Below are 24,659 nucleotides of genomic sequence, written 5' to 3' on the forward strand. Positions count from 1 at the left end.
CAGAGCAATTCGACCACAAAGCATTATCCGGCATTTGCAAAGCGATTTGTGTTTTTTTTTGTTGGATGCATAAGAGGGTAATTTGTTTTCTTTTTTCACGGAGGAGCAGTTGTAAACGATTAGGTTACATAAAAAGGCAGGGCTTTTACCGGGATTATAGAGAGTGTGTGTGTGCGGCACTGGGAATACGTTTTTCTCGCTTGTAATAGGGTAATTTTTTGTGGGTATAGGTCGCGTTTTAACGTTAAAAGTAGGCATGTGTAAAATGAACGAGAATCGCACCGTTCGAACAGTTCGGTAAAGTGAACGAACGAACGAGATTCTTAACAAAAAGAACGACCAGGACTTTTGGAAGAAACTGACTACACCGAACGCGTTCGAACGTTCCGTCAGTGTTTGACGGCACACATAAATGTGGTAATGAAACGTGCAAAATAATATTGCTTTCTCGCTCTTTCTCGCACCGTGCGAACGGGTCGTCAGAGATCAAAATGTACCCTGTTGGTGTTGAAATCGTACCCATACAACTCAATTCCTCGAACGCCGTCGAATTTGTCCAGCAGTGTTCGATACGTGTGCTGTTGGTGTGGAAATCGTATCTATACGACTGAATTTATCGAACGCGTTCGAACTGGTGTTCGATCTGTGTTCTGTTGGTGTGTAAATCGTACCTACACAACTGAATTCATCGAACGCGTTCGATCTGATCGGTTAGTGTTCGATCTGTGTTCTGTTGGTATGTAAATCGTACCTACACAACTGAATTCATCGAACGCGTTCGAACTGGTGTTCGATCTGTGTTCTGTTGGTGTGGAAATCGTACCTACACAACTGAATTCATCGAACGCGTTCGATCTGATCGGTTAGTGTTCGATCTGTGTTCTGTTGGTATGTAAATCGTACCTACACAACTGAATTCATCGAACGCGTTCGAACTGGTGTTCGATCTGTGTTCTGTTGGTGTGGAAATCGTACCTACACAACTGAATTCATCGAACGCGTTCGATCTGATCGGTTAGTGTTCGATCTGTGTTCTGTTGGTATGTAAATCGTACCTACACAACTGAATTAATCGAACGCGTTCGAACTGGTGTTCGATCTGTGTTCTGTTGGTGTGGAAATCGTACCTACACAACTGAATTCATCGAACGCGTTCGAACTGGTGTTCGATCTGTGTTCTGTTGGTGTGTAAATTATACCTATACAATTCAATAGATCGAGCCCGTTCAAACGCATTAGTCATTGTTCGCGAATGAACTGAACTGAATTGATTGCGCTCATCATGTTTATCCATGTTTAAGTAGTTTTTTTTTATAGAATCCTTGAGTGTGTATAAGACATAGGGTACAATATATGCTGGAGACATTTTTGCTCGTATTAGTTTTTTACATGCTAGTTTTTGGTCGGTTTTGCGATAGATTGTGTTGACCAGACAGCAGATGGGCTGATTTATTTAATGTTTTTAAATGATTGGTTTCAACCGCAGAATGAGTACTTCTTTGGCTACAGTATGCGTCTATGGTGGGTAAATGAAAAAAATAACGAATGTTCTTTGTGAATAAAAACCCCATGAAAAAAAGAACGAAAGAATCGTCGTTCACGTTCGGTTCTTTTTGGTGAGCGAACTAGTTCGTTCGCGTTCGGTGAAAAGAATCGTTTTGCCCATGCCTAGTTGAAAGTATTGTGATTTTTGACTCATGTGTTGTGGTTAGATTAGGACTTGAACGTACGACATGCGGTGTATCACGCCAAGAGCTTGACACGACGCTACGAATGCCCTCGCTTTGATGGGGCCGTAATTTCCAATAAATAATTAGCACAGCAGTCAGAAAGGAAAATAAATGATCTGGTGAAAGAGCCGTATGTCGATTGTTTTCTATTCTGTAAGTAGTTTTCCTATGATGTTTATCAGTAGGTGAAATAGTGAAGATTTTACTTTTTTTTTATATTGCACTCGCCGCTTCTGCGATGATTTTTCCTTCTTCAGCCGATTATCAGAAATGGAAACCACTCTGGAAAGAGCAAAAGCTTTCAATAAAATTCAGGCCACTTTGCGGGTCACACTTTCCCCGCTCGGTTCTAGGACCATCATTAATCCATCTCTATTTGTGGTGTGTGTGTGTGCTGTGCTGTGCCTTTTTTATCGCTTTCTTTGTCGCTCGTTGAAACTAGAGCACAGCAGCGCATTGAAGGGGCCCACGGGCCTCCGTTGATGCTTTTAAATCAAATTTGCCCAGATTGGAAACGCGCGCGCCCTCATTTCTGTGCTGCTTCTGTGCCTCGCTTGCCTTCTACCGCATCTGTGTCGATATGCCGATTTGGTAGGCAATTTTTCGCTCCGTCTTTTATTTTTGCTTCCAGTTTTATCAGTGTCAGAGATGAAGCGCGTGGAGGTGAGATCTTTTCCGCTGCCCATCATTAAGTGGAAAACAATCCGTCGCCGTTTGCCGTTTCTTTCGAATGCCATCTGTTTGTTTTCACAATTTGCTCTCTGCCACCGCCCAGCAGGTCTCAGGATTGTAGCTCGCTTCTTTTCATCCCCAGGGGGGGGGGGGGGGGGGGGCAGTCAATGTTCTGCCATTTTTCGTCCTCGTTGGTTGTCGACCACTTGATGAATTCTTTTTTCTTTCGGTTGTACGTTACCTAGCATAAAACGCGCAATCGGAAACACGGTTTCTCAAGTGGCGGCGTTGATGCCGTTGCTACTGCTGCTGCTGATGTATGTTTGTTTCTTTTTATTTTGTGCAAAATTTTGGAAACTCTTGTTGCAGCAGCAGCTCCTCCGGGGTTGTAAACTATTATTGGAATAAATCTTCATTAGTGTGCATGTGTGTGTGTGTGATTGGAATATTATAAAGTCGTGTTGTTGTTGCTGGCTGCTATTTACAAGATATGATCAGCTTACACGCGAGACACGCCTCGCCGAGCGTTGTGGAAATAGATATTTGCGCTCGAAATTACACAACAATCGTTACGACGACGAGACACGTTGTTCGGCTTCACCGGTCGAGGCGTCGATGTGTTGTGTTTCTTTTATTTATTTTCTGTAAACAAACACTTCAAAGAGCAGCGTACCATAACGCACGCCGTCCTCTCGCACTCTCCAGAAAAAGTGCGCCCATATCGCTGATTTATGGCGTTGCATTTTTCACTTGCACTTGCGTGTGCTGCATCGGTGCGGACCAGTGCTGAGTGTGCTTTGGGAGCATTGTGTCACGGGACAACTCAAATATATTGGATGCAAAACTAACAAGTCCCCCCCTGCCTCTGTTTAGGTAAAGAAGGGCAAACGTGATCGTGTGTCGGTAGTATTCCTGCACTCTGTGTTAGGAATCGGAATGTCGGCGGCAGGACTTGTCGTGTTCTCTCCCCGATGCACTCCTCGATTCGAGTGTGTTTAATTGTGTACTGCAATTGCTGCAGCTCAGGGAAATGTCACCGGTAAAGCGGCAGCCGCCATGTGGCGAAAGTGTCGGGGACGCAAACGCGCCCCGCGTGGAGGAGCTTCTCGATTGACGCGACGACGATGATTCGAGCGCCCGAGTGCGCAGCATTCGAGCTCACGCGGCGATGATGTCTGCCCTAAAGTGACAAGGTTGTTTGTTTGATTGTCGATCGCGAACGTGGAAGCGGGAGGGAGGGGGGAGACGCATCCGAGGTGAGAAATAGTGCATACACACTACTGCCCGGCGGCGGCACCTTCGTCTCCCGGCGAGAGAGAGAGGCAGAGTGCACGCGTGTGTGCAGCGCGCGTGCAACGTTTCGCGTCTTCGTGTGCAATATATGGGAGCTGCAGCTCGTCCCGTTTTCCCGTTCTCGCCCCCAGGGAGGAAGGAAAGGGCGTCCCTTTTTTTACGCAAGAGAAGACGGGACTGGCGGGGGCACATTTGGTGACGGTTTTTGCGCGTTGACGTCAAACCGTGGGGCGGCGTAATCGTGCTGGCGCCGCAATTTGTTAGACCATTTGTTTGTTTGTTTAGCTTTCTCCTCTCCCCCTTCCCCTCTGCTTAACTACGAGCGGGGTGAGGGGCGTATGCAAGCATGTCGGAATGGCTTTTCGACTGGTCTAAGGGGGGGTTTTAGGGGGTTGCAGGACCTCCCTTGGAGTGAGTTGGAGGCTGTGTATTTTACTGTTCGAATCGCGTGTGGGATTGTAGCAGAAGGAGGTCGAAACTTACCTGACTATCATTTGCCTGCGGTTGCCAGTTTTTGGCCAAACCCCCCCCCCCCCCCTCCTCCCACCACTCTGGCTTGAAATTCGTGTGGAGGCAGAACTGTTTAGTATTTCGGATCGTGTTTTTTTCTCGACAGAAGCGCACTTGCAGTTTCGTGCACGTGAGAAGTGGGCAAACCGGGCTGATGTTACGACTGTGTGCGCGTGTGTGTGTGTAATATTTACATGTTACGTCATGGCAGTATGGTCTGTTTTGGGTCACGATCACGAGATGGTATCGTCGGCATCGCGCGCATGCTGCGGGTAGTAGCTTAAAGCGCAGATTTGGTCGATCCAATCTCGGCCAGATTGCAAAACACAACCGCTTGATTTTCTTCGTTTTGACTGGATTGGAGCTCAAAATATGGCTGCTCAGACAACCAGAAATCGTGACCAACGCCAACGCCAGGTCAATTAATTGCCGCAAATGGGGGAGAGTGGACACTGGCACGAACCAGTTAAAAAAATAACGACCCTCTCTCCAGCTAAACGTTCAGTTTATGCTTCAAAGCTGCTGCCGGTGCTCGCTTCCTTATCGCATTGGGGACGAACAAAGTCGGAAGTGAAAGTCAGGCATAATTTATGACTACTCACCCTTAAATCATGTGGGTGGTGTCCACCGTCGTGGCGGGGTGCGCATTATTACGGGCCGTCCATACCGGCATCTCTAACCCGATGGGCGCGCACCAAACCGTAGCATTATTTCACTTTCATTTCGAGTTTAATACCTTTTTGGGGTTTGGAAAATTACGAAGCCCAGGGGATTATTGTACGCTTGTAGTAGCGATTATGTGTTTTTTGAAGGCTGCACTAGTGCTTAAACAATCACAAATCCTATTTCGGGCCTCCATTCAAAGTGTGTGTGTGTGTGTGTAGGCATATAATGAGCGCATAATGCTGCTCACCAGAGGGGGGTTGATAAGTGTTAGGTAGTTGGGCTGCAATCGTGTCGCCGGCAATCGGCTGTTCCTACTTTTTCCTATTCCTATTTATGGGTCATAAAATCAGTGACCTCCCTTTCCTAGCACCATGGACTAGTGATGGGAAAAGTTGGAAAAAATCCGGAGTCGACTCCGATCCGTTTCGGACAGTTTCGAAACCAACTCCGGAAGGCATTATTTTCGGAGTCGCCCGAAATCGTCCGGAGTCATCCGGAGTCATCCGGAGTCGTCCGTAGTCGCCCAGAGTCGTCCGGAGTTGTTTGGAATCGTCCACAGTCGTAGTCGTCCGGGTCGGGGTGGTTCGGAGTCGGCCAGAGTCGTCCGGAGTCGTCCAGAGTCATTCGGAGTCGTCCGAAGTCGTTCGCAGTAGTCCGGAGTCACCCGAAGTCGGAGTCGTTAAGAGTCGTCCGGAGTCGGAATCTCTCGGAGTCGGAGTCATCTGGAGTCGTAGTTGTCTAGACTCTAGAGTTATAATTGTCGGGTCATAGTGGTCCAGAGTCATCCGGAGTCTTGCGAAGTCGTCCGGTGCCGTCCAGAGTCGTCAGGAGTCGTCCGGAGTCGTCCGGAGTCAACCGGAGTTTCCGTAGTCGTCCGCAGTCGTAGTCGTCCTTAGTCGCCCAGAATCGTCCGCAGTCGTAGTCGTCCGTGGTAGTCGGAGTGGTTTGGAGTAATCTGGAGTCGTCCGGAATCGAAAAGAGTCGTCCGGAGTCGTTCGTAGTCGTCCGTAGTTGTCCAGAGTCGTTCGGAGTCGTCCGAAGTTCTTCGGAGTAGTCCGGAGTCACCTGAAATCGGAGTCGTCTAGAGTCGTCCGAAGTCGGAGTCTACCGGAAATACTCGGAGTCAGAGTTGTCCGGAGTCGTAGTCTTCCGGAGTTGTAGTCGTCCGGAGTCGTAGTCGTCCGGAGTTGTAGTCATCTGGAGTTGTAGTCGTCCGGGTCAGAGTCGTTCGGAGTCGTCCGGAGTCGTCTAGAGTCATCCGAAGTCATCCGAAGTCATCTGAAGTCATGCGGAGTCATCTGGAGTCATCTGGAGTCATCCGGAGTCGTCTATAGTCGCTCAGAATCGTCCGGGTTGGAGTGGTTCGGATTGGGTCCGAGTAATCCGGAGTCGTCCGAAGTCGTCCAGATTCGTTCGAAGTCGTCCAGAATCGTCCGGAGTCGTTCGGAGTCGTCCGAATTCGTCCGAAATCGTCCGGAGTCGTCTGTAATGGTTCCCCGTTTTCCGAAATCGGAATCGGACTAACAATAGTTGGAGTCGGATCGGAGAAGTGGGTTCGCTCCAGACAGCACATCACTGCGATGGAGCATAGGACCACTCCACTCACCCACTAGTTCGTGCACAAGTCATAACCACATATTTCTTTGTCGCACGTCGTTTGCAAAACTTTCCCATTCGCCCATTCCCATGTGCACTTTCTAGACGGGTAGAGGGAGCCCCTACTGTAATGGGGGTCATGGGAGTTGATTTTTAATGTTTGCTCGTGCAGCTACCGGAACGGCCAAAATATCAAAGTTGTGCTAAATCGTCACCCGCTGCTTCTCCACTTTGTGTCTATGTCCATGTCCGGTTCGCTAGTGGGTCGCGTACAATCTATTGTTTTTGTAATCGGCGGCTCCGCTCATGGGCACGTCGGACGCGCCCGCGCACAATGCCACCGGTTTTAATGCATTTTTGTCTTTCTCTCTCTTTCCATTTTCGCAACCCAAAGTACCCAAGGGAATAGTGTTGGGGGTGGTTAGAATTGCAACTCTTCGGTCTATCTATGCCGCGGCCGGCCACCTGCTGCTGCTGCTGGCTCGATCATTACACATTGTGCCATGGTTCGGTGCATGAAGATTTCCCCAACAGGGCACTACCCTCTTGTTGTTAGGTGGCTGAAGTTCGTGGTCCCCTTGTCCGTTAGTCACAGAAGTCACCGATCGTTTCGATATGTGGCAGAGAGCCTAGTTTTGAATACATTTTCGCACGAAACGCGGTTTGGAATAAAAATGAAGCAAAAGAAAGACGCCACAGAATGCCGTTAATTAATGAGCGAAAAGAAGAAAAAAAACGGAACTTGCTGACTGACGATGATGAGCCAAACTGTATTGCGTTTTATGTTACAGTACTGTACATTCTGTGTGTGGTAAACCGTGTGGTGGATGTATCAATTTAACAATTGCAGATAGTTTATCGTTTGCACACAACACGCTTGTGTTTTTGACTTTCTTGCATTCCCCCGTACGGAGGAATGGTGCAAGAATTTTGTCATTTTTGTAGCTGTTGTTGCATTGTTATTAGCTTGTTAACTACAACTATACTGCGCCGCCGACTTCGTGTAGATCGCGGGTATCGTCACGGAAGAGTAAATTTGGGTTACGCGAGGCGAAAGTAAATTTGCAATGATGCCGCTGGTTGTTGCACCTTGTTTTACTGTGTTCGTGTGTGTTTGTTTCAGGGTGGAACTATTTTTAGGGTGTGCAAAAATGAATGTGTGCACCGCTTTTTATCATTAGCTTTCAGGTTTCTTCAAACTATGCTGTTAAAGATATTCAAACATGCAGCAGGTCTTGATGTTTTTTTTTTCGATTCCAAACTTTTCTTTTCCCCAATGAAAATATATTCACAACAGGAATGATGTTTTTCTACATTTCATAAATTAACTTACATTTAAACCACACTCCATTCTCTGCATCATCTGTGCAAAAGGGCTCTCAGCGTTTGCTCTAAAGCTTAACGTCTCTGTATTTGCTCTCCTTTCCTTTTCTCTTCTCGGCTTGAACATACTACTGCATCACTTCCGAAACCTACTAAACTTCGCGTGCTCAACTCTATCAACCGTCAACTCTTGACTCGTCTATGTGTGTGTGTGTGTGTGCCTCTTACTCAATTTCGACGATCGTTTATCCCGTGTAACTAAACTGATGGGAATAATAACGATGCTTATGCTCTTACCAAACTCTGGGGCTAACGGAAACATACAAAACACATTTCACACACACGCTCTTCTTCATCTTCTGTCACAACACTGTGCGTGCACCTCGTTTGGTGGTGTGGTGTAAAATGGTGTAAACAACTCACTTACGACATTGCAAATTGTTGCAAATTGTTTCGCAAACGACGCGGCGCCGTGTGAAACGAAAATGATGGCCACAATAAAAAACAATTAATCACTACAAATTGCGCTCCAAAATTGAAATTTTTACCTTAACGCGCTTCCACAACCACCACACCAAACCACTCTTCACCAACTATCATCCACCTATCCAAAACTACCCACTACATCACATAAACCAGGCGGAAGTTCACGTAAGTTGGTGGTAAAACGTACAACAAAACTCAGAGGAATGGGGGAGATACTCTGGATTGAATAATTTTCCTTTCCGATTTTAATTTGGTTGGTTCATGGAAATAGAAACAAAAAAAAAAACATGTTTTTGGCTAGTTGGTTTTTCATTTGTTTATATTGGCAAGATTTGCTTTACTTTTCGCTGTCGAATTGGAATGCAGTTGTAGTTGATCACTATTCCCTCACCTTACTTTTTGTTACTGGTAACCCGAGTAGTTTATATAATTATTTTAAAACAGTTTATTCATACACGAATTACATCCATCATCGTCTGAGTTGCATTTCTATCCATCACATCCATCCATTATCAAAGTAAGAGTTGATAAGATACACACGTCAAAACACGTTTGTCTTGTATGTCATTACATCCACAATATCCCGAACACTGCCAACTTTATTGCAAAATAAAACGCTACAATGTTCAGACATTTTTACTCTCTCAAAATCAAATCTATCACTACTGCTGCATGACTGCTTGGCCCTGGGCCGATCTGATCGTTGGTTGTTTGTCTACCTAACCATCTTTCGTGTAGTTTTGAAAGCCCTAGGCCTCTCGCGATACCTTTGCCTGACTGAATATGTTTCATTGTTGCCTATCCACAAAGCGAGTCACAACAGTTCAGTTTATATTGTATTGTTTGTCATATGTTTTGTACGTACTGTGATATCTGTCCTTCTTCTGTCTATTCCTGTGTATTTACTATCGATGTTACTCTGCTACTAATGCCTCTAAACCTCAATCTGCAAAGGCTCGCTCTCATGTCATGTTTTGGTTTGGTTTAGCGCAGCTGTAGCGCGTCACAGACATCAATAGTTTGACCCATTGTCCAACATGTAGGGTTTATAAATGTTTGTCTGAGTTAAAAAAAAGCAGATGCATTGTGTGTGTGTTTGTATTGTCCTGCCGAAACAGTTTCTTTGGCGTGTCACCATTTATAAACTCTGTACAAAGTTGTGCTCACTCGCTGTCGTCCTCTGTTACATTCGTCTTTGTTATTTAGTGTATCTGTCCGTTCGTCTTCTGCTCATTGTCTTTCCATCTCTCTGTAGTTTGTTTCTCTCGGTAGTGTCTATCCTGTGCTATGTTCTGTACTTTCCAGCCTTTACCCGATAGGTCTCTTCTCACTGCTCTAACGTGATGATGATGAACCATCGTTACCACCATCTGTCTGTCACTCACTTTCTACTGCTTTATCCTTCTGTCTTTTCGCTGTTGGTTCGCTCACGCAACTATTACACACCTTCTTGTTCGACATTTCTTCCACACTTTCTTATGTATTGTGTAAGCTCTATCCATGTACCAATTACGAAACACCTTCTTCTTAGTGGTTATTTCACCTGCCGAATATTCTATGTCAAATAAGGAAATCGTTTTATCCTTATGATTAGTAGTAGTGTAATCCGTTAAAGTCGTTATTGTTTTGCGTTCTTCCAATCCTCTGTTTGTGCCTTCCTCCTGTGACACAACCTTCAACCTAACCGTTTTTCCTGTTTGTTTTTTTTTTCTTCCATAAACGTGTACCGTTTGCAGGTGGCGACCAAAATCATGAAACAGATGATAGAACAATTCACTGCCTGTGATCTGTTCGGGCGCGTCAACTACGAGTATTATGCACGAGTGACCGGGCGTGTCCTGCGCGTCCAAGACGAATGGATATGCTCGTTCCGCTATCCACCACCGCCCCGGGGCAAAACGGCACAACAGCACTATGCATGTAAGTATTGTTGGCCACGACCGTGACGCTACATACAATCGAGTGGTTCTCGGATTGGCCCGGCCGGGTTGTCGGGTTGTGCGATCTCCTCGGACCGGCCGATCCGAATGCCGTTGTGCGGATTTTTGAAACGGAATGTGTGCGAGTGTTTTTGCATGTGTGAATAAGAGATAGTAGATTGCGTTTTTGTTTTCGTTTTGTTTAAGTGATTTTAACTATTTTAAGCTGAGTCTACAAATGTCACCATTTTTATTTGTTTTTTTTTTATCTTGTGTTTTTGCACGTTTGATTTCGTTCAATGATTTTGGGTTGACATTTTCAAGCAAAGAAAGATTTACTTTTATCATCTATTTTCTACTCTCTTAAACACTCGCTACACACTTCTGTCCCCGTTGGATTTTGTTTACCATTTTATACATCGTATTACATCGTTAATTGAGTTTTTTCTTTTATTTTACCTTTTTCTTTCTTTTTGTTTCTTTTCATCCCTACTTCCTATTTCCACATACGCTTAATGTTGTTCCATGATTTTCCATAATTTTGCTTTTGTTTACCTTTGTGCGCACTGGTTTTGTTAATTGTATCATCTTTTCGTTAAATTATTTCTTCCAATGCTCTAAACTCACACTTTCTACAATACCAATACCTGCAAACCTTTGCATTTTATGTTTCGAACACACACACAACTCTTCTCTTCACAACTTCTCGCAAAAATCTCGTGCCACAAACTTATCTTTTTTCTACATTGGCGATTTGTGTGCGTGTGTGTGTGTGTCTTTATGTGTGTGTATAATGTATGCGCCCATGTTTTCATTACCTTATCCGTACTGACCTTCAACGTTGGAATCAATCATCACCAAAAAACCGATGGGCACAACCAAACAAACCAAAACAAAATAATAATAAAAAAAACTCTGGAAAACCTCGTACTACTGGACGGACGACACACCAACAACCACCACCACCACCATCACCATCCCCCATCCTGCCGAACACTTTTCCCGATGATGATCGTGATGTGTGGACCGTCGATCATCGCAACAGTAAAACTAGCTTTAGAGACCGAAAAAACCTGGCTGCAATGTGAATGCGAACGATGGGGTCTAAGTATGTTTTTTGTTGTTTTTCTACTCCTTAAATGTGCTTTGTTGGCTAACATCTTAAGTAATTGAGCATATCTTTTGGTAACTGCAGTGAGACAAAACCTATGTCCTATGATTTATCATTATTACTTACATCCGTACACCCTAAACATATTGGTAGTGTAGGAAGAGGTTGAATTTGAAAGTTTTACTCTCCTTTATAATGTTTCGTTTCTCCGTTTTCGTTTGGTGCTCTCTCTCTCTCTCTCTCTTTACGTACAAATGTGTCTATCGTTTGCAGCTGTGTGTTTGTACACCCTTCACTAACGATCGTTTTTTTCCTTCCCCCGTGCCAACCTGTACTTTTACGGATCCTTGCTCATCGCGCCTGTGGCGGAAACATCGTGCGGCACCGTGCCTACCTGCTGGGATTGCTGCTTCAATCGGACAATCTGCCACACACCACACCAACTACAGTCGCCCAGGAAGAGTCGCACTCAACGCCGGCCCTGTTGACCACGGGCGGTCCGAACGTAGGTAACTCGGCTGTATCTCTCGGCATCATTCCAGAGCACTCATTGCTTGAATCATGCGCTCGGCTTTCTGTGTCGCTTGAAGGCCCGGGGATATTCAATGTGCAAAAGTCCAGCTGCTCCTCGTCGTCCCATTCGTCGTCGTCCAACACGCGGTCGGGATCGCAGCATCACATGACGCTGGACGAACTGCGGGCCGTTAATCGGTACGCGGAAAGTACCAAGAGCCTTTCCTACCTGCCGCAGGTGAGGGACGAACTTTTTATCATGTAGTGTGTGCGTGCGTGCGGGCCCCGCCGTGGTCTCGAAGGATGGCCGGATCAGAGACCGGAAATGTGTGTGTGTGTGTGCGGTGTGTGCGCGCCTATGTGTGTGTGTTGTTTAGTGTAGCATATGCCAATTTCATTACTTGTAACGCTCTGTTGTGTTGTTTGTAATGCTCGAGGATGTGCAAAAAACAAAAACATAAACTGCTCTCACTGCTATGCTACTAGATACACACACACTTACAAGAATTTCAAATAGAAATTAAATGCAACTACACGAGCTAAATAATACAAAGCACAACACCACCACAGAAAACACAAGCAGAAACACTATACTCTACATCGCTTTGGTTTGATTTATCATATTATAACAACAACCCCGGTAGCAGGAGGAATGATTTTCCTACTCAACTCTCAACTACTCAACACTTAATAGCATAAACAGCTCTAATAATCTCTAATCATTGCCCGATTGCTTTTTCTGCTGCGCCTTCATCCACGCGCGCGCGCGCCCTCTGTTGGGTGTGATGGAAAACCGGGGGGAGTCCCCCAACTACATTTGCTACTAAAAGCGTATCATTCCTGCTGGGATCACACCTGCTTGGCATTATGTTTTTTTTTTTTGTAATTTGGTGAATCTTCATGTAAATAGCGGCATTATTAATAATACACACTAGCGGTAGAATTTGAATCTTATTTCAGTTTAGAGCAGTTAGAAGAGCGAGCGGGCATATTTGGCCCATTAGCACTAGAAAGAAGGTTTACTATGTTTGCTACACGAGAGTGTACTCGTGTGATGAGTGCATCATCAGCTTACTCACATCTTTTGATATAGAATTGATCATTTGCGAGCGATCTAATCACAATCGAACCCGAACCTCGAACACAGCAGCACGTTATTCTCGAAATGTACATGTCTAATGGTGCAAAAACTACGTATGCGTATATTGTAGCTTGAGTTTTGAGGGTAGCAGAAGAAGTACGTGTACTGATGAACCAGTAAATTATCAGTATAATTTGCCTAGGTATGGATAACCACTTTGCGGAATTATTTAGTTGTATAAGGGCGAGCGCGCGGTACAGGCATATATCACTGTAAGTTGCTGTAGCGGGCTAATCTAAAAACGCCGTAGTTATTGAACTCTCATTTTTATCCCTTTTTGACGTGCTGATGAATGCTAACTTTCCTGTAAATCGAACCATCGAGCTGCGAACGTGGTTGGATCTGTTGACGTGTGAAGCGTTTGTGTTTGCATTGGCAAGAATGGATAAAAATATTCTAGAATGGTGTGGATTGAATAGTGGTGGGACGTGTGGTAGGAAGCGAAAGGAAAGAGGTACACGGTAAACTCTTACCCCTAAAGCAAGTAATAAATGTAACGTAACACACACACACACAATGTAACACCAAATCTGTATTCTGTAATACTAACAAAACCGCAAACCAAAAAAACAAAAAAAACAATACTGCACTTTTTGTTTTAGTGTCGCGTCGTCGTCCTGGTGGCCTATTTGTATTGGTATTTGTAACACGTAATTACAACTTCATTAACGGTTTTGTTACGATCATTGTATTAGTGATGGGAGGAATGAAGTTTTCGTCGGAAACAATTCTGGATAGCTTCAAAAAAGTTTGGAATCGATTCTGCATAGTAGGTCCGGTATCAGAATCGGCTCCGGAATCGACTTCAAAATCGGCTCTGGAATTGAAATCGGCTTCGTAATCAGAGTCAGTTTCGGCATCTCCATAAGAATAGGCGTTGGGGTCCACTGATTCTCATTCCGGAACGAATACCAATTCTGGTGTCAAATCTGATGTCGCCGATTTCGGAATCGATTCCGTATTTCGATTCGAATCCTGTGTCGACTTCGGAATCTGCTCCAGAATCGACTCCGGAGTCAACTCCGGAATCGGCTCCGGAATCGACTCCGGAGTCAACTCCGGAGTCAAGTCTGTAATAGAAACCGAAATCGGAATCGATTCCAGGTTCTGGATCGGCTCTGGAATTGATTCCGAACACGGAATCGTGATTGGGTAGGTGGGATTCCGAGCTCCCCACCACTATACTGTATCGTTTTGAAAACTAAAGAAGTTCGATATGATATTTTGGCAATAACGATGCTCTTGTGAAGAGTGATTGATTGGACAAATATTGAAACGAAAAAAATAATGGAACGTTTATATGAAATTTGAATAGAAAGATGTTATTTCCAGAATACTAGGGATATTGCTCACTTAATTTTGCCATCATTAAACTGTATGCTTTTCATTTTGGACAGTGTTTCAAAAACAAAACCGAAAAAAAGCGGTGGGCTTGTGTTTTATTCGAAGAACGTCCATCATTTGTGTCTTCTCATCTGGCAGTTCACAATTTTGTCCCATTCGCTATCGAAAGCAATTGTAAACATCTGTAATCCGTTGTTCTGCTCATTCAATTAATTATGCTATAAGTTTCATCTGTTCGTGATAACAAACGTAACCTTTTCTTGTCGCTCTTGTCGCTGATTTCGTTTTTTTTCCTTTTTTCTGGTTTTGTTTTCCCTTCCCTGGTTTTGTATAGTTTAACTAATCCGCCTACCCGCCCCATACTGACAGACACAGACACTGTCTAGCAAACAATTAAAAAACACCCGTTTTTAGTGCCTTCGCAGTAGAGTAGAGCTCGGCATGTGGCTGGTTACAATATAGATCGTTTAGTACACACTCTGCACTCTACTGATCACGTAAGCGTACAGTTGAGTTGAATTTAAAAAAAAAAATGCAACCAAATATATAAAATGTGGTGTAGTGTACTCGTGAAGTAATAAGAATTAATATAATCTTTGTCCCATTTTTCTTCTCTCTTTCTCGCTCTCTCTCTCTCTCCCTTTTCCTGATCGTCTGCGTCCTCCTGGTCTGATCTCCCTCCGATCATCCCCACCGATACTGCGGGCTCTTTATGTGATGTGAACAAACGATTTCTAAACACTGATTTAATCTCTCGCCCTACCACCCTGTACCCCTGTTGCGATTTCGATGCCCTCGATGCCACAGGTGCACGAGCGGCAGGCGGCAAGGATGCGAACCCGCTCGGAATGGTTCCTCGGGGCGCGGGGCAGCTCGCTGGAGCTGTGCCACGACGGGCCCGGCTCGCTGATACATCCGCAGATCGTCACCTCGACGCCGATCCCGGGAGCGATCGGGCACGGCCACCATCATGCGCACGGAATAATCGGTACCTATGATAGTATAGAGCATTTGTACGATATCGATGTTGTTAACCACCAAGACCAAGCGAACCACCAACACCACTACCACGATAAACAGTCCCACCATCACCATCACCATCAACACCATAATCCGCATCATCCTTCTCATCGTAACACGCACGAACATGCTCCTCATCATCATCACCAGCACCACATCACAACGGCTGTGGACGTGCAAAAGTCAGCTGCTGCTCATTCGCCTCGCCTCCCTCGCATCGCTAGCAATAATGAGCACACCTCAACATCGCGTAACGCTACTAGTAACACCGGTCCAGTCTGCTTGCCAAATGAGCGTCACCATCCTTGTCCGACCTCGCGGGGTGATTCTACGACCCTCTCTCCCGTGCAGGAGCAACTGCTGCCCCATCGCAGGCAGCCGACGTGCGATCACAGATACCGAGACATCGAAAAGATTGAACCATACTCCGATGAGGATAACAACTTCGACGACGAGGACGACGACGACGACGACGATCTTACGATCGTGCCGCATGACGAGCTGGATGGCGATGAGGGTGACTTTGCCATCTCCCAGAGTCACCACTTTGACATGCGTGCGGAAAATCGTCGTCGTCGGCGGCGGCGCGCACTGTTGCGCCGGAACAACTCGTACGATCGGATCGTAGCGTCGTCTGCCGATGGGGCGGCAAAATCTGTCGGCGATCGGGCGGGCAGTTCCGGTCTGGCGGGACGTCGTCGGCCCGAGTCGGCTCCTGCCGCGGGGGAGCAGAAGAAGAATCGACCCACACCAACACCAACCACCCAGCAACCCTCCACCTCCTCTTCCCACCAGCATGCCATGACTAATCCTAACACCGCTGTTACTACCGCCTCTACTTCGCTCAGTAACAGCAGCAGCAGCAACTCTGCTCCTCCCATCCCGACATCCTCCCGACGTCTAGCTAGGCAGCACGACAACAGTAGTACGCTTTACGGTGGCCGCAAAGCACAACACCACCACCACCACACGAGCCGGCGTTCCAGTAACGTCAGCCACTCGATCTCGATCGGAAACGGAAGCACTACAACGCTTTCGCGCCAAAGCAATCTGTCGATGATAGTGTTTTCCGTGCTGGACTTTTTGTTCTGAACGCTACCACCACCATCGAGGTGTGTGTTTGTGTGTGTGAGAGTGTTGCTACATGGAGCGAGAGTGGACAGGAGAGGAAGCGAAGGCGCGACAATGACTTTTTCATACCACCACGCGCCCCCAGCAGTGTGTGGATGTGAATGGTTGATGGCGGCGAGTGTTTTGGGTTGCTTTATTTCTGTGTGTTTTTATGCTAATCGCACGTTACAGAAATCTGTATCTACCATTCCCCATGTGCGGTCGCGTGTGTGTGTGTGTGTGTGTGTGGTATTGTTTTATTTTTTTATTGTAGGGAATGTTTTATTAATTTTTTAACATAGTCACTTAAGACGAACGATAGTGCGCGCGTGCGTGATAGGGCAGGCAAAACAAAGGATAGTTTTTGGAGGTGATAATTGGTTTTAACCAAACGTATGATTTCACTACTCATTGTACAAGACAGCACAGGGCCAGCAAGTAATGCCTGCCGACAAAAGTTTATTATTTATTGATTTTAGTGTACGCAAAGTCATTAAAATTACGTTAAAATTGATTTCTCTAAACACGATCATCACCACGAAAGTATATGAGCACAACATGACAAATAGGCGAGAAAGTGAGACGTAATAGGAGAGTATTTTTGATTTGTTATAGAAGCACCGGTTTTTTTTTTGCTATCCTTCTCAAAATGCTCGTCCTGTATTGAATGCAATCATTTTTTTTTCGCTCTCTCAAAAAGCGTGCTATGTCAGGGAGTTACCACTGTCTTTGAAAAGACCGAATCATGGAAAACACCCGTTTTAGCCGCCGTTTTTATAAGACTTAGTGATTACTACCGCACATTCCAAGGGCGCGTTAGGGCATCCCCACTAGGGCCGTTTGCTGCTTTCATTATCAACTTTTTTATTTTGTTCACTACGCACAGTGTTTGATTATGCTGCTTTGTATATAGTTTGAAGCACAAAATAATGTTTTTTTTTTAAATAATTTTGTATCATCAATTATTACTGACCTGGAGCAATGGTTCAGTTTTTACACATGACGTAGAAGATGGTAGGGAGGTAGGAGAGGAACAAACAGGATAAGCAGACAGAGACCGGCTCACGAAGACAGTAATACGCGGTGGACAATAAACGAAAGGAAGTTCCTACTTTTATTTATAATATAATTTTGTTTAATGTGTTTTGTTTTTTCGTTCAATTTTGTGTACGTCGTTTGAGTGCGATCGATACTTGATTCTTCCCCTTTGCTTTCGTTTAACGTTTTTAATATATACTTATCGCAAACACACGTGTCCCTCCCACCCTCCCCCGCAGCAATAATAGCGTCTAAATATCCTCAAACATAATGACAAACAAACCAAAATCTAATACATCACACGCGGTTTTTGTTGCTGTATACGTGTGCAGTACCTAAACACTACTATCCAATCCTGCTTCCCCACTTAATACTCATGCGTGTGTAAATAGCAAATGTGTACTCCAATATTTTCGGTTTTTACTAATGCTTTTCTCTCACAAAAGTCTCTGGAGCATTCGCTTCGAAGCAAAAGCAAAAAGACCTATTCTACACCAAATTAACCAAAAGGACCCAAACTTGCATTATGTTTGACGGACGTTTTGGACAAACAAAAAAGGGCCCCCCCCCCACTTCCACCTTTTTTTGAGGTGGGGGTGGATCGGCCCCCCTCAAAAAGGAATGGCTATTAACGGGCGTGTGTTTTCTCTTTCTCTTTTTTTCCTTTTCTTCTTTTCTTACTCTTACAATGGTTTCGTTTTCTTCGAATTGATTTGATTGCATCCACTTCTTCTTCTTCTTCTACTCATTCTTCTGACGTTGACTGTTTGGTCGGTTATGTGTTGAACTTACATCAGTTTTAAGTATCGCGATGCTGCTGCTCGTCATTATTGTGCTTCACATCGTCGCACCGTACTGTCTCGTGCGAATAATAATACAAGTACTAAGATAGTTCCGAATGGCGACCACTGTTCTGTGATTTATTTGTTTGTTTGGGTGTTTTGTGTTGTCTCTGTGTGTGTGTGTGATACGATAATGTGTGCAATAATAGGAGTGGTTTGGGAAATTGGAAATACTAAATCATTATTTTTTGTATATTGGTGCCTTTATTTTTCGATTGATCATTGTTTGTAAGGGCACATTTTAGTTTTTCTTTGTTATTGTTAAGTGTTTTTTTTTTACTGTTATTTTTGCCTAAAAATGGCTCTAATTGTTTTGTTTTATACTTTGATTTTTTGTGATACAAGTTGTACATATTCTTCAGTTCTTTAATTTATGTACTATGTTCATCTTTTTCGTTGTTGTTTTTGATTGAAACATGTTTTAAATTAACTTGTGTACTTTTTTGTGAACTGATAGTTTGTATTAGCCAATTAAGGAATGTTTTGCTAATTTTGTTTATTTGATTTTTTGATGAGTGTTTGTATTTTTCTTTTGTATTTTACAAACAATCATTTCATCATAATTCACTTGCGTGTTTTCTTCTCTCATTGTATAACATTATGTCATTACAAACATCTACCCATCTAAAGTAAATTGATTTCATCCCCACAAGACAATTCAGAAAGTGGTTTGAACAATGTTTTTTTGTTTATGTGTAAAAGCTGCGTGAGAGTCCTACTACTTGGTTCTTTGGCAGCGTCTCTCACGCCAGCCTCTGTACCTTGGCTTGTGTACAAATATCATTCTAAAACATAACTTTTCTCTTTTTTCTATCTTTCTCTCCGGCCTGTTCCGCTTCTACCATGTGTGCTTTGTCGCTCAAAAATCCCAAAATTTGACGGCCCTTATATTATCCCGCTGTGGTTGCCGTATCCTTCACGGGTATCCTGTTGTGTTGCATCCAATGTGTGCATTTTGTGTGTGATTTTTGTTTTTATCTTGGCGCCCGTTTACTTTACTTGCTGTGCCAAACCATTCTTTCATTCTCTCACTCTCTCTCTGAATCGATCCACACCCGCGCGCGCCCCTTCTTAAAACACGCAGTGGGAAACGTCGGTTTGAGTGCATCGGCCGAGTCGGTCCATCAGTCGTCGGCCAAGCGGTCCAGCCGTCGGGGCGGCTCCCGGCACGGCCATCTGCATCGATCGTCGTCCCGGCGCAACAAGGAGAACGGTTCCTCGCGCTCAAACAGCTTCCGCAACAAGGCGAACGGTGCCGGCAAGGGAGCGGCTAATGCGAACCCATCCACCACCACCACCAACAACAACAACAACAACAACCAGCACGGCACGGGCGACACCATCATCAACAACCACAGCCTGACGGTGGTCCAGACGGGCAACAGTAATGCCGGCAGTGGCACTGGCGGTTCAACGGGCTCGATGACGGCCGCTGGCGGTCCGCTTGTGAGCGGGTCCGGGCGGGCCCGAAAGCAGCGCGCAGTTTCGTTCGAACAGACGTCCACGACGACCGCCGGTACGATGACCACCTCGAGCTCGGTATCGGGTGGTGCGGCCGGCATGAACTGTTCCGTCACCGGGTGCAGCCTGAACCATCAGGCGGGTGGTCAGGTCGGTCCCCGCGGTGGCGGTGTCGTCTGGCACGAGTATGCGTCGAAGTCGCTGGACGAAAAGAAACTGCTCACCAAGCAGAACAATGTGCCGGGCGATGGTGGCGCGGATGCGGGTGTAGATGGCGGCCTCCCGGTCGGTCGGCGCAGCATCGTGTCGGTGTGTGTGAACGATAGGCAGCTGCCGGACAGTGACGATGACTGGCCAATGGTGGACCAAAGTCAGTCGGGCGCTACTGCTGCTGCTGGACTGCTTCATGCTCAACAACTGCATCATCATCATCATCATCACCACCACCTTCATCATCATCATCATCATCATGCGGCGAGCAGTGGCAATGCAGGGACACCGGCAACGACAACGGCACCGGCAAGCACGACCATGAGCTCGTTACTGCATCACTTTAAACCGCCACGAATATGATTCTAAGCAGGTCATTTTCACCACGTTTGAAGTAACACGTTGCTATTTAATGAAGAATAGTCGATTTTATGTTCAAAGCGTGTAAGCAACGGGGAACGACATTCGAAAGCAATCGAACGAGCCTACAGCAAAAAAGGAAAAAGATTATCCTTCGTTTACGTGAACGTTGCTTTAGTTAGCCAAGACTTTGTAAATTTTCTATTGCGTAATACTAATTTAGGGTTTGAAAAGGGGGGTATACGAGCGACGCCGAGAGCTAGGCTACGTTTTAGTTAAGAATTGTACTAAGAATCAGATGCGATAGAATTAGCAACATCGAATATGGGTGTGACATCGGGTTGAGACTTTCGGTAGCCGCGCAGCATCTTCACGCGGCTTGTTGGAGAAGAATCTTATGATAAACGAAATTATGTTCATTTCTCATCGCCCCTCCTCTCGAAGCCTCGAAAAGCCAAACATGCCAAATAACGAAGAAGTAATGCGTGTGACAAAATCGTTTAAAAACCTGCAGACTGTTTGCAAATTTAGTGACCGAAAGCACCGTAGTAGCAGAGCAAAGGGGAACGTCTATCCCGCGCATGTATCGTGGCAAAAGTATTATTGTAGAGTAGAGGATCAGAAGATCAAAATCGGAGCTCGGAGACGGAGTGTTTTTTTTTTTTGATGGATTGACGCTTTCGTCTGTCGTATTGCAGGAAAGGCAAAAGCTAACAGTGAGAGATGAGGTGGATGCATTCTTCTCGTACCCGCACGTATATTGGTAGGAGTAAATTCGTATCCACTAGAAAACCAGCACTGTGGAAAGCCAATTTAATGCGTTTTGCTGTAGCCCATTGGGTGCAATGCTTTTTCCCGCATCGGCTATCATTTAAGCTCGTTAGTTCCCTGTATTTCTGCTGACCGGCATATCGGTACAACGCAGCCGCGCAAAGCGTCACAATCGTTTACATGACGAATGCTAGGATTAATTCTCTACCGTTAAGGTACACGTATATTTGTACGTTTTAAACTTAAGAAAACGGTGCGTCGAAAAAGTATATTATTTATTTGATAACAAAACAGTAAAACTATGCATGGTACATTCCTAGACGAAAGAGAAGCTGTGGCGGAAGTAACAGCAAAGCATACGAACGAACACAAGCCAGCAGAAGTAGCAGCAGCAGGTCGTGAACACGTGTCGGTGCGTTCGGTGTTTTATACTTAAGAAAAACAAAACAAAACAAACAAACTTTTCTCATTGACTTATCCAAACGCGGAGATCGCATATATGAAATAATCGTGACGGCGTGATGAAGATACATTGCTCAATGGCATCGCGTGACTAAAACCAGTGTCTCCTCTTTGATATTTGTAACGACGACAAATCCAAGCATTAAATGGTGAATGCCAAGCTTTGATGCGCTAGGGTGAAACGAATACGGAAAGCATTAAATTAACATTGCTTACATAGCTGTTTGCTATCAATTGATTTTGATTGAATTTTTATACAGCTATGACAATGTTTTCCGCAATTGCTGGAAGGTCTAAAATGGATTAGGAGCTAATTGCACAAACATTTACGCGCAAAAGATCTAACTAAACGAAGGAAAAAAGGCTCTCTACATGTCTACTTTTGCTACTTTTTTTTTATTTTAAACATCGATATCTTGAGCAGGACAACTGAACAATGAAAAAGGAAATTTTGTGTAGCCATAAGCTGACAGAGAGTGGAAAAGATTTGCAATCCAATGTATATTCCGGTGGTGCTAGGCACTAACATCACATTCAACCCTGAAGAAAAGCAGCACCAGCGCCATCTAGCGGAATAAAATGGCAAACAGATATCGAAACGGTTGAATCTGGATTGAGGTTTGTGTCTGGGATAAATTCAAATGAAATGTATTACAAAATTATTATTTTTTTACTTATTGGCAATATGCTTATTACCAAACTCATTAAACCATGAATACCGTACCGTACCGCCTGTTAAAGTAATTTTGATAAAATCTAAACAAATAGCCAAACAGAGCGAACGGGGTGCGGTGAGCGAACAATTTTTGAGGTTAAAAAACAAGCACAGATAAAAGACACATTTTTCAGGAAGCATATTACTACTATATTTATTAACAGGTACAGCCGTTATATGTTTTTAAAATCTTAAACAGTATGTTGGCAGTACATTTTCGGCCAAAACACCAAAATAAACTATCACTTAATAACGATTCGTTACGTATTTTAGAAGGACCACGATTCGCTTTCGCTGCTGTGCAACCTATTTGCGTATTACTTTAACCAGTCTTCTTATGATATTGTAAGCGGCAAACGATACCAAAACAAACAAAAACACAAAACGAACTCTTCAGCAAGGGGGGAAGCACACGAAACAATCGATCAGTTTGATAAATGTGTTACAATATTGAACTCTGTGGACACGAATCGAGATAGAGCAATTGTTATAGAAACAAGACACTATTTTCTGGCCTCTATTTTTGGGTGGTGAGCTAGTGAGAAACGGAAATTATTTCGAAGGTTCGTGCATAAAAGAGTCTTAAAACGTGTATCAACCAAGCTTCGGTAGCTCGTTTTTACGGTGTTTCTTCACAATTGGAAGAATAGTTAGATCTCTGGTTCTTAAGCAATTGGAATGTTTTATGCGGCCACTCAACTAATGCATGTTTTGTATCAATTGTTTACACTATTTATGGCAATCAGATCCATCACAACGTCTATACAAACCACGCACGGCGGGTAATGCGCTTATACTTATAGCGATCGAAGTTGAGCCCAAAAGTGGACCGAAAACGCACAACTCTACAAACAGAAAAAAAAAGAAAACGTAATGATCAATCTTTCCTTATACGTTACACTGTCGTCATGCTGTGTTCAGAAATTCACGCTTAGGTTTACTTTTACTCCGCGATCGCGTATGTCGAGCGCGACAAATCCGAACGAGAGACGATGTGTTCAATGTACTAACACGTAGCACAAACTGAATGGAAAATCGTGGCAAAACAAAAGTGTTTATGTGTGTTTAAATGCGATAAATATTCATAATTACTTTAAATCTTTTGCAATCGCGTTCAATACAATGCACAGAGAGACACAGACACACACAGAAAAATAAAAGCAAACCAACGCTTTATCACAAGCGCTGGTGATGAAGCTGTTGCAAATGTCGAAAGGAAGCAATCATCGTCGAGCGTTGAGGTGGTTGAAGAAAGTGGAGGGAAGAAAAAACAAACATCTACAGGATAATTACGGAAGAAGCAGTACTAAAAGAGCGGAGCGATGAAACGGCGGAGACAGATGGAGAAGAAAAATACACAAAATAAATTTTAAAAACCCTTTACGAATCGTCACAAAAAAGTAATAAACAACAACCGTATATCGAACCCAGTTTATTAATCTAAGACTGAAAAAAATGTATGGAAAATGAAATGGTGAGTGGCTTTTTGTTTGTGTGTGTGTTGATTGATGACAGTGATGCGCTTTGAGTGATGTTAACCTCATCAGAAGTACAGCCTTAAGTGTTGTTCATTGTTTGCGGGGTTTTTTTGTTTGGTCTATGCGTAAGTTAGCTCTCTTTTTATTAGTTGAACAGTTTCACGTCACGTACCACCAGCGAAACCTTTCACGAAACTCGCCCGTCACCGGTTGGCTCAATTGAATCGAGCGCATTAACGAGATTGTCAACCGGGAGGATGTCGACGCCAGGACATCAGCTTTGTGCTGACACCAACGGGATCTGGATCGCACGATGGCAAAATAAAGCAACAAAAACGGTTAAAAATAAAAGCAAACAAATAACAATGGGAAGCGCGTGAAATCGTATCTCATCTAATCCGTTCACATGCGAACGGTCATCACCACCGCCACGGTGCGCCACGAGACTCATTGCTTTATCATCCCCCTCCCCCCCCCCTCCCCCATTTCCGGTCAACATTTTATGCTTGCACACGTTATTGCGGTAGAACAATACAGCAAAACAATCATTGGCAACATATTTTCATTCCACGTGGCGTCCTGGGTAGGCTGTGGAGAGCGAACTGTCGCGTTGACAAAAGAAACGGCCTGTTTGTGTGTGTTGGTTGAAATAAAATGGTCTCCAAAAATGTGCTGTGCTGGTGTGTTTTGTTTTGGTGTCGGTACGGTCAGCCCGCAGGTCCATCCTTTGATGGAGGTGAATAAAAACGGATCCAACCGGCCGCCGGAGTGTTTAACTCGCCAAGACAGATGTACCGTCGTTATGGAGAAGAATGGTCGGTCGTTGTTTGCGGTTTTTGCTTAGTGTGACGGAATTGAATTTGTGTGAAGCACGCTGGAATCCCTGGG

General features: G+C 44.5%; 1 protein-coding gene and 1 long non-coding RNA gene across 11 annotated transcripts in view; one reads left to right on the forward strand and one right to left on the reverse strand.

Moving 5' to 3' along the window:
* Positions 1-23,765, forward strand: part of LOC120954839 (uncharacterized) — a 42,810-nt gene extending 19,045 nt beyond the window's left edge. For 4 of the 9 annotated variants that reach the window (XM_040375079.2, XM_040375082.2, XM_040375080.2 and 1 more), the window contains exons 4-8: positions 8,430-8,441; positions 10,013-10,196; positions 11,241-11,303; positions 11,756-12,057; positions 15,112-17,563. In XM_040375079.2, coding sequence (XP_040231013.2) covers positions 8,430-8,441; positions 10,013-10,196; positions 11,241-11,303; positions 11,756-12,057; positions 15,112-16,416 — 1,866 coding nt within the window. In that variant the 3' untranslated portion in view covers positions 16,417-17,563. Of the gene's footprint in view, positions 1-8,429; positions 8,442-10,012; positions 10,197-11,240; positions 11,304-11,755; positions 12,058-15,111; positions 17,564-18,269; positions 18,353-19,398 lie in introns of those variants that run through there. The other 5 variants (XM_040375089.2, XM_040375086.2, XM_040375087.2 and 2 more) reach the window with 5 other exon arrangements.
* Positions 591-2,327, reverse strand: LOC125907554 (uncharacterized). Of its 2 annotated transcripts, XR_007452770.1 has the most exons (4): positions 1,128-2,327; positions 904-1,055; positions 752-823; positions 591-671 (listed from the first exon to the last, which is right to left on the reverse strand). It is a non-coding gene; the product is annotated as an uncharacterized LOC125907554 (long non-coding RNA). The 2 variants fall into 2 exon arrangements; XR_007452771.1 differs by lacking the exon at positions 752-823 and having other exon boundaries at positions 1,128-2,322.
* Positions 23,766-24,659: the final 894 nt, after the last annotated feature.

Source organism: Anopheles coluzzii, chromosome 3, assembly GCF_943734685.1.
Source record: "Anopheles coluzzii chromosome 3, AcolN3, whole genome shotgun sequence".
Taxonomy (NCBI): Eukaryota; Metazoa; Arthropoda; class Insecta; order Diptera; family Culicidae; genus Anopheles; species Anopheles coluzzii.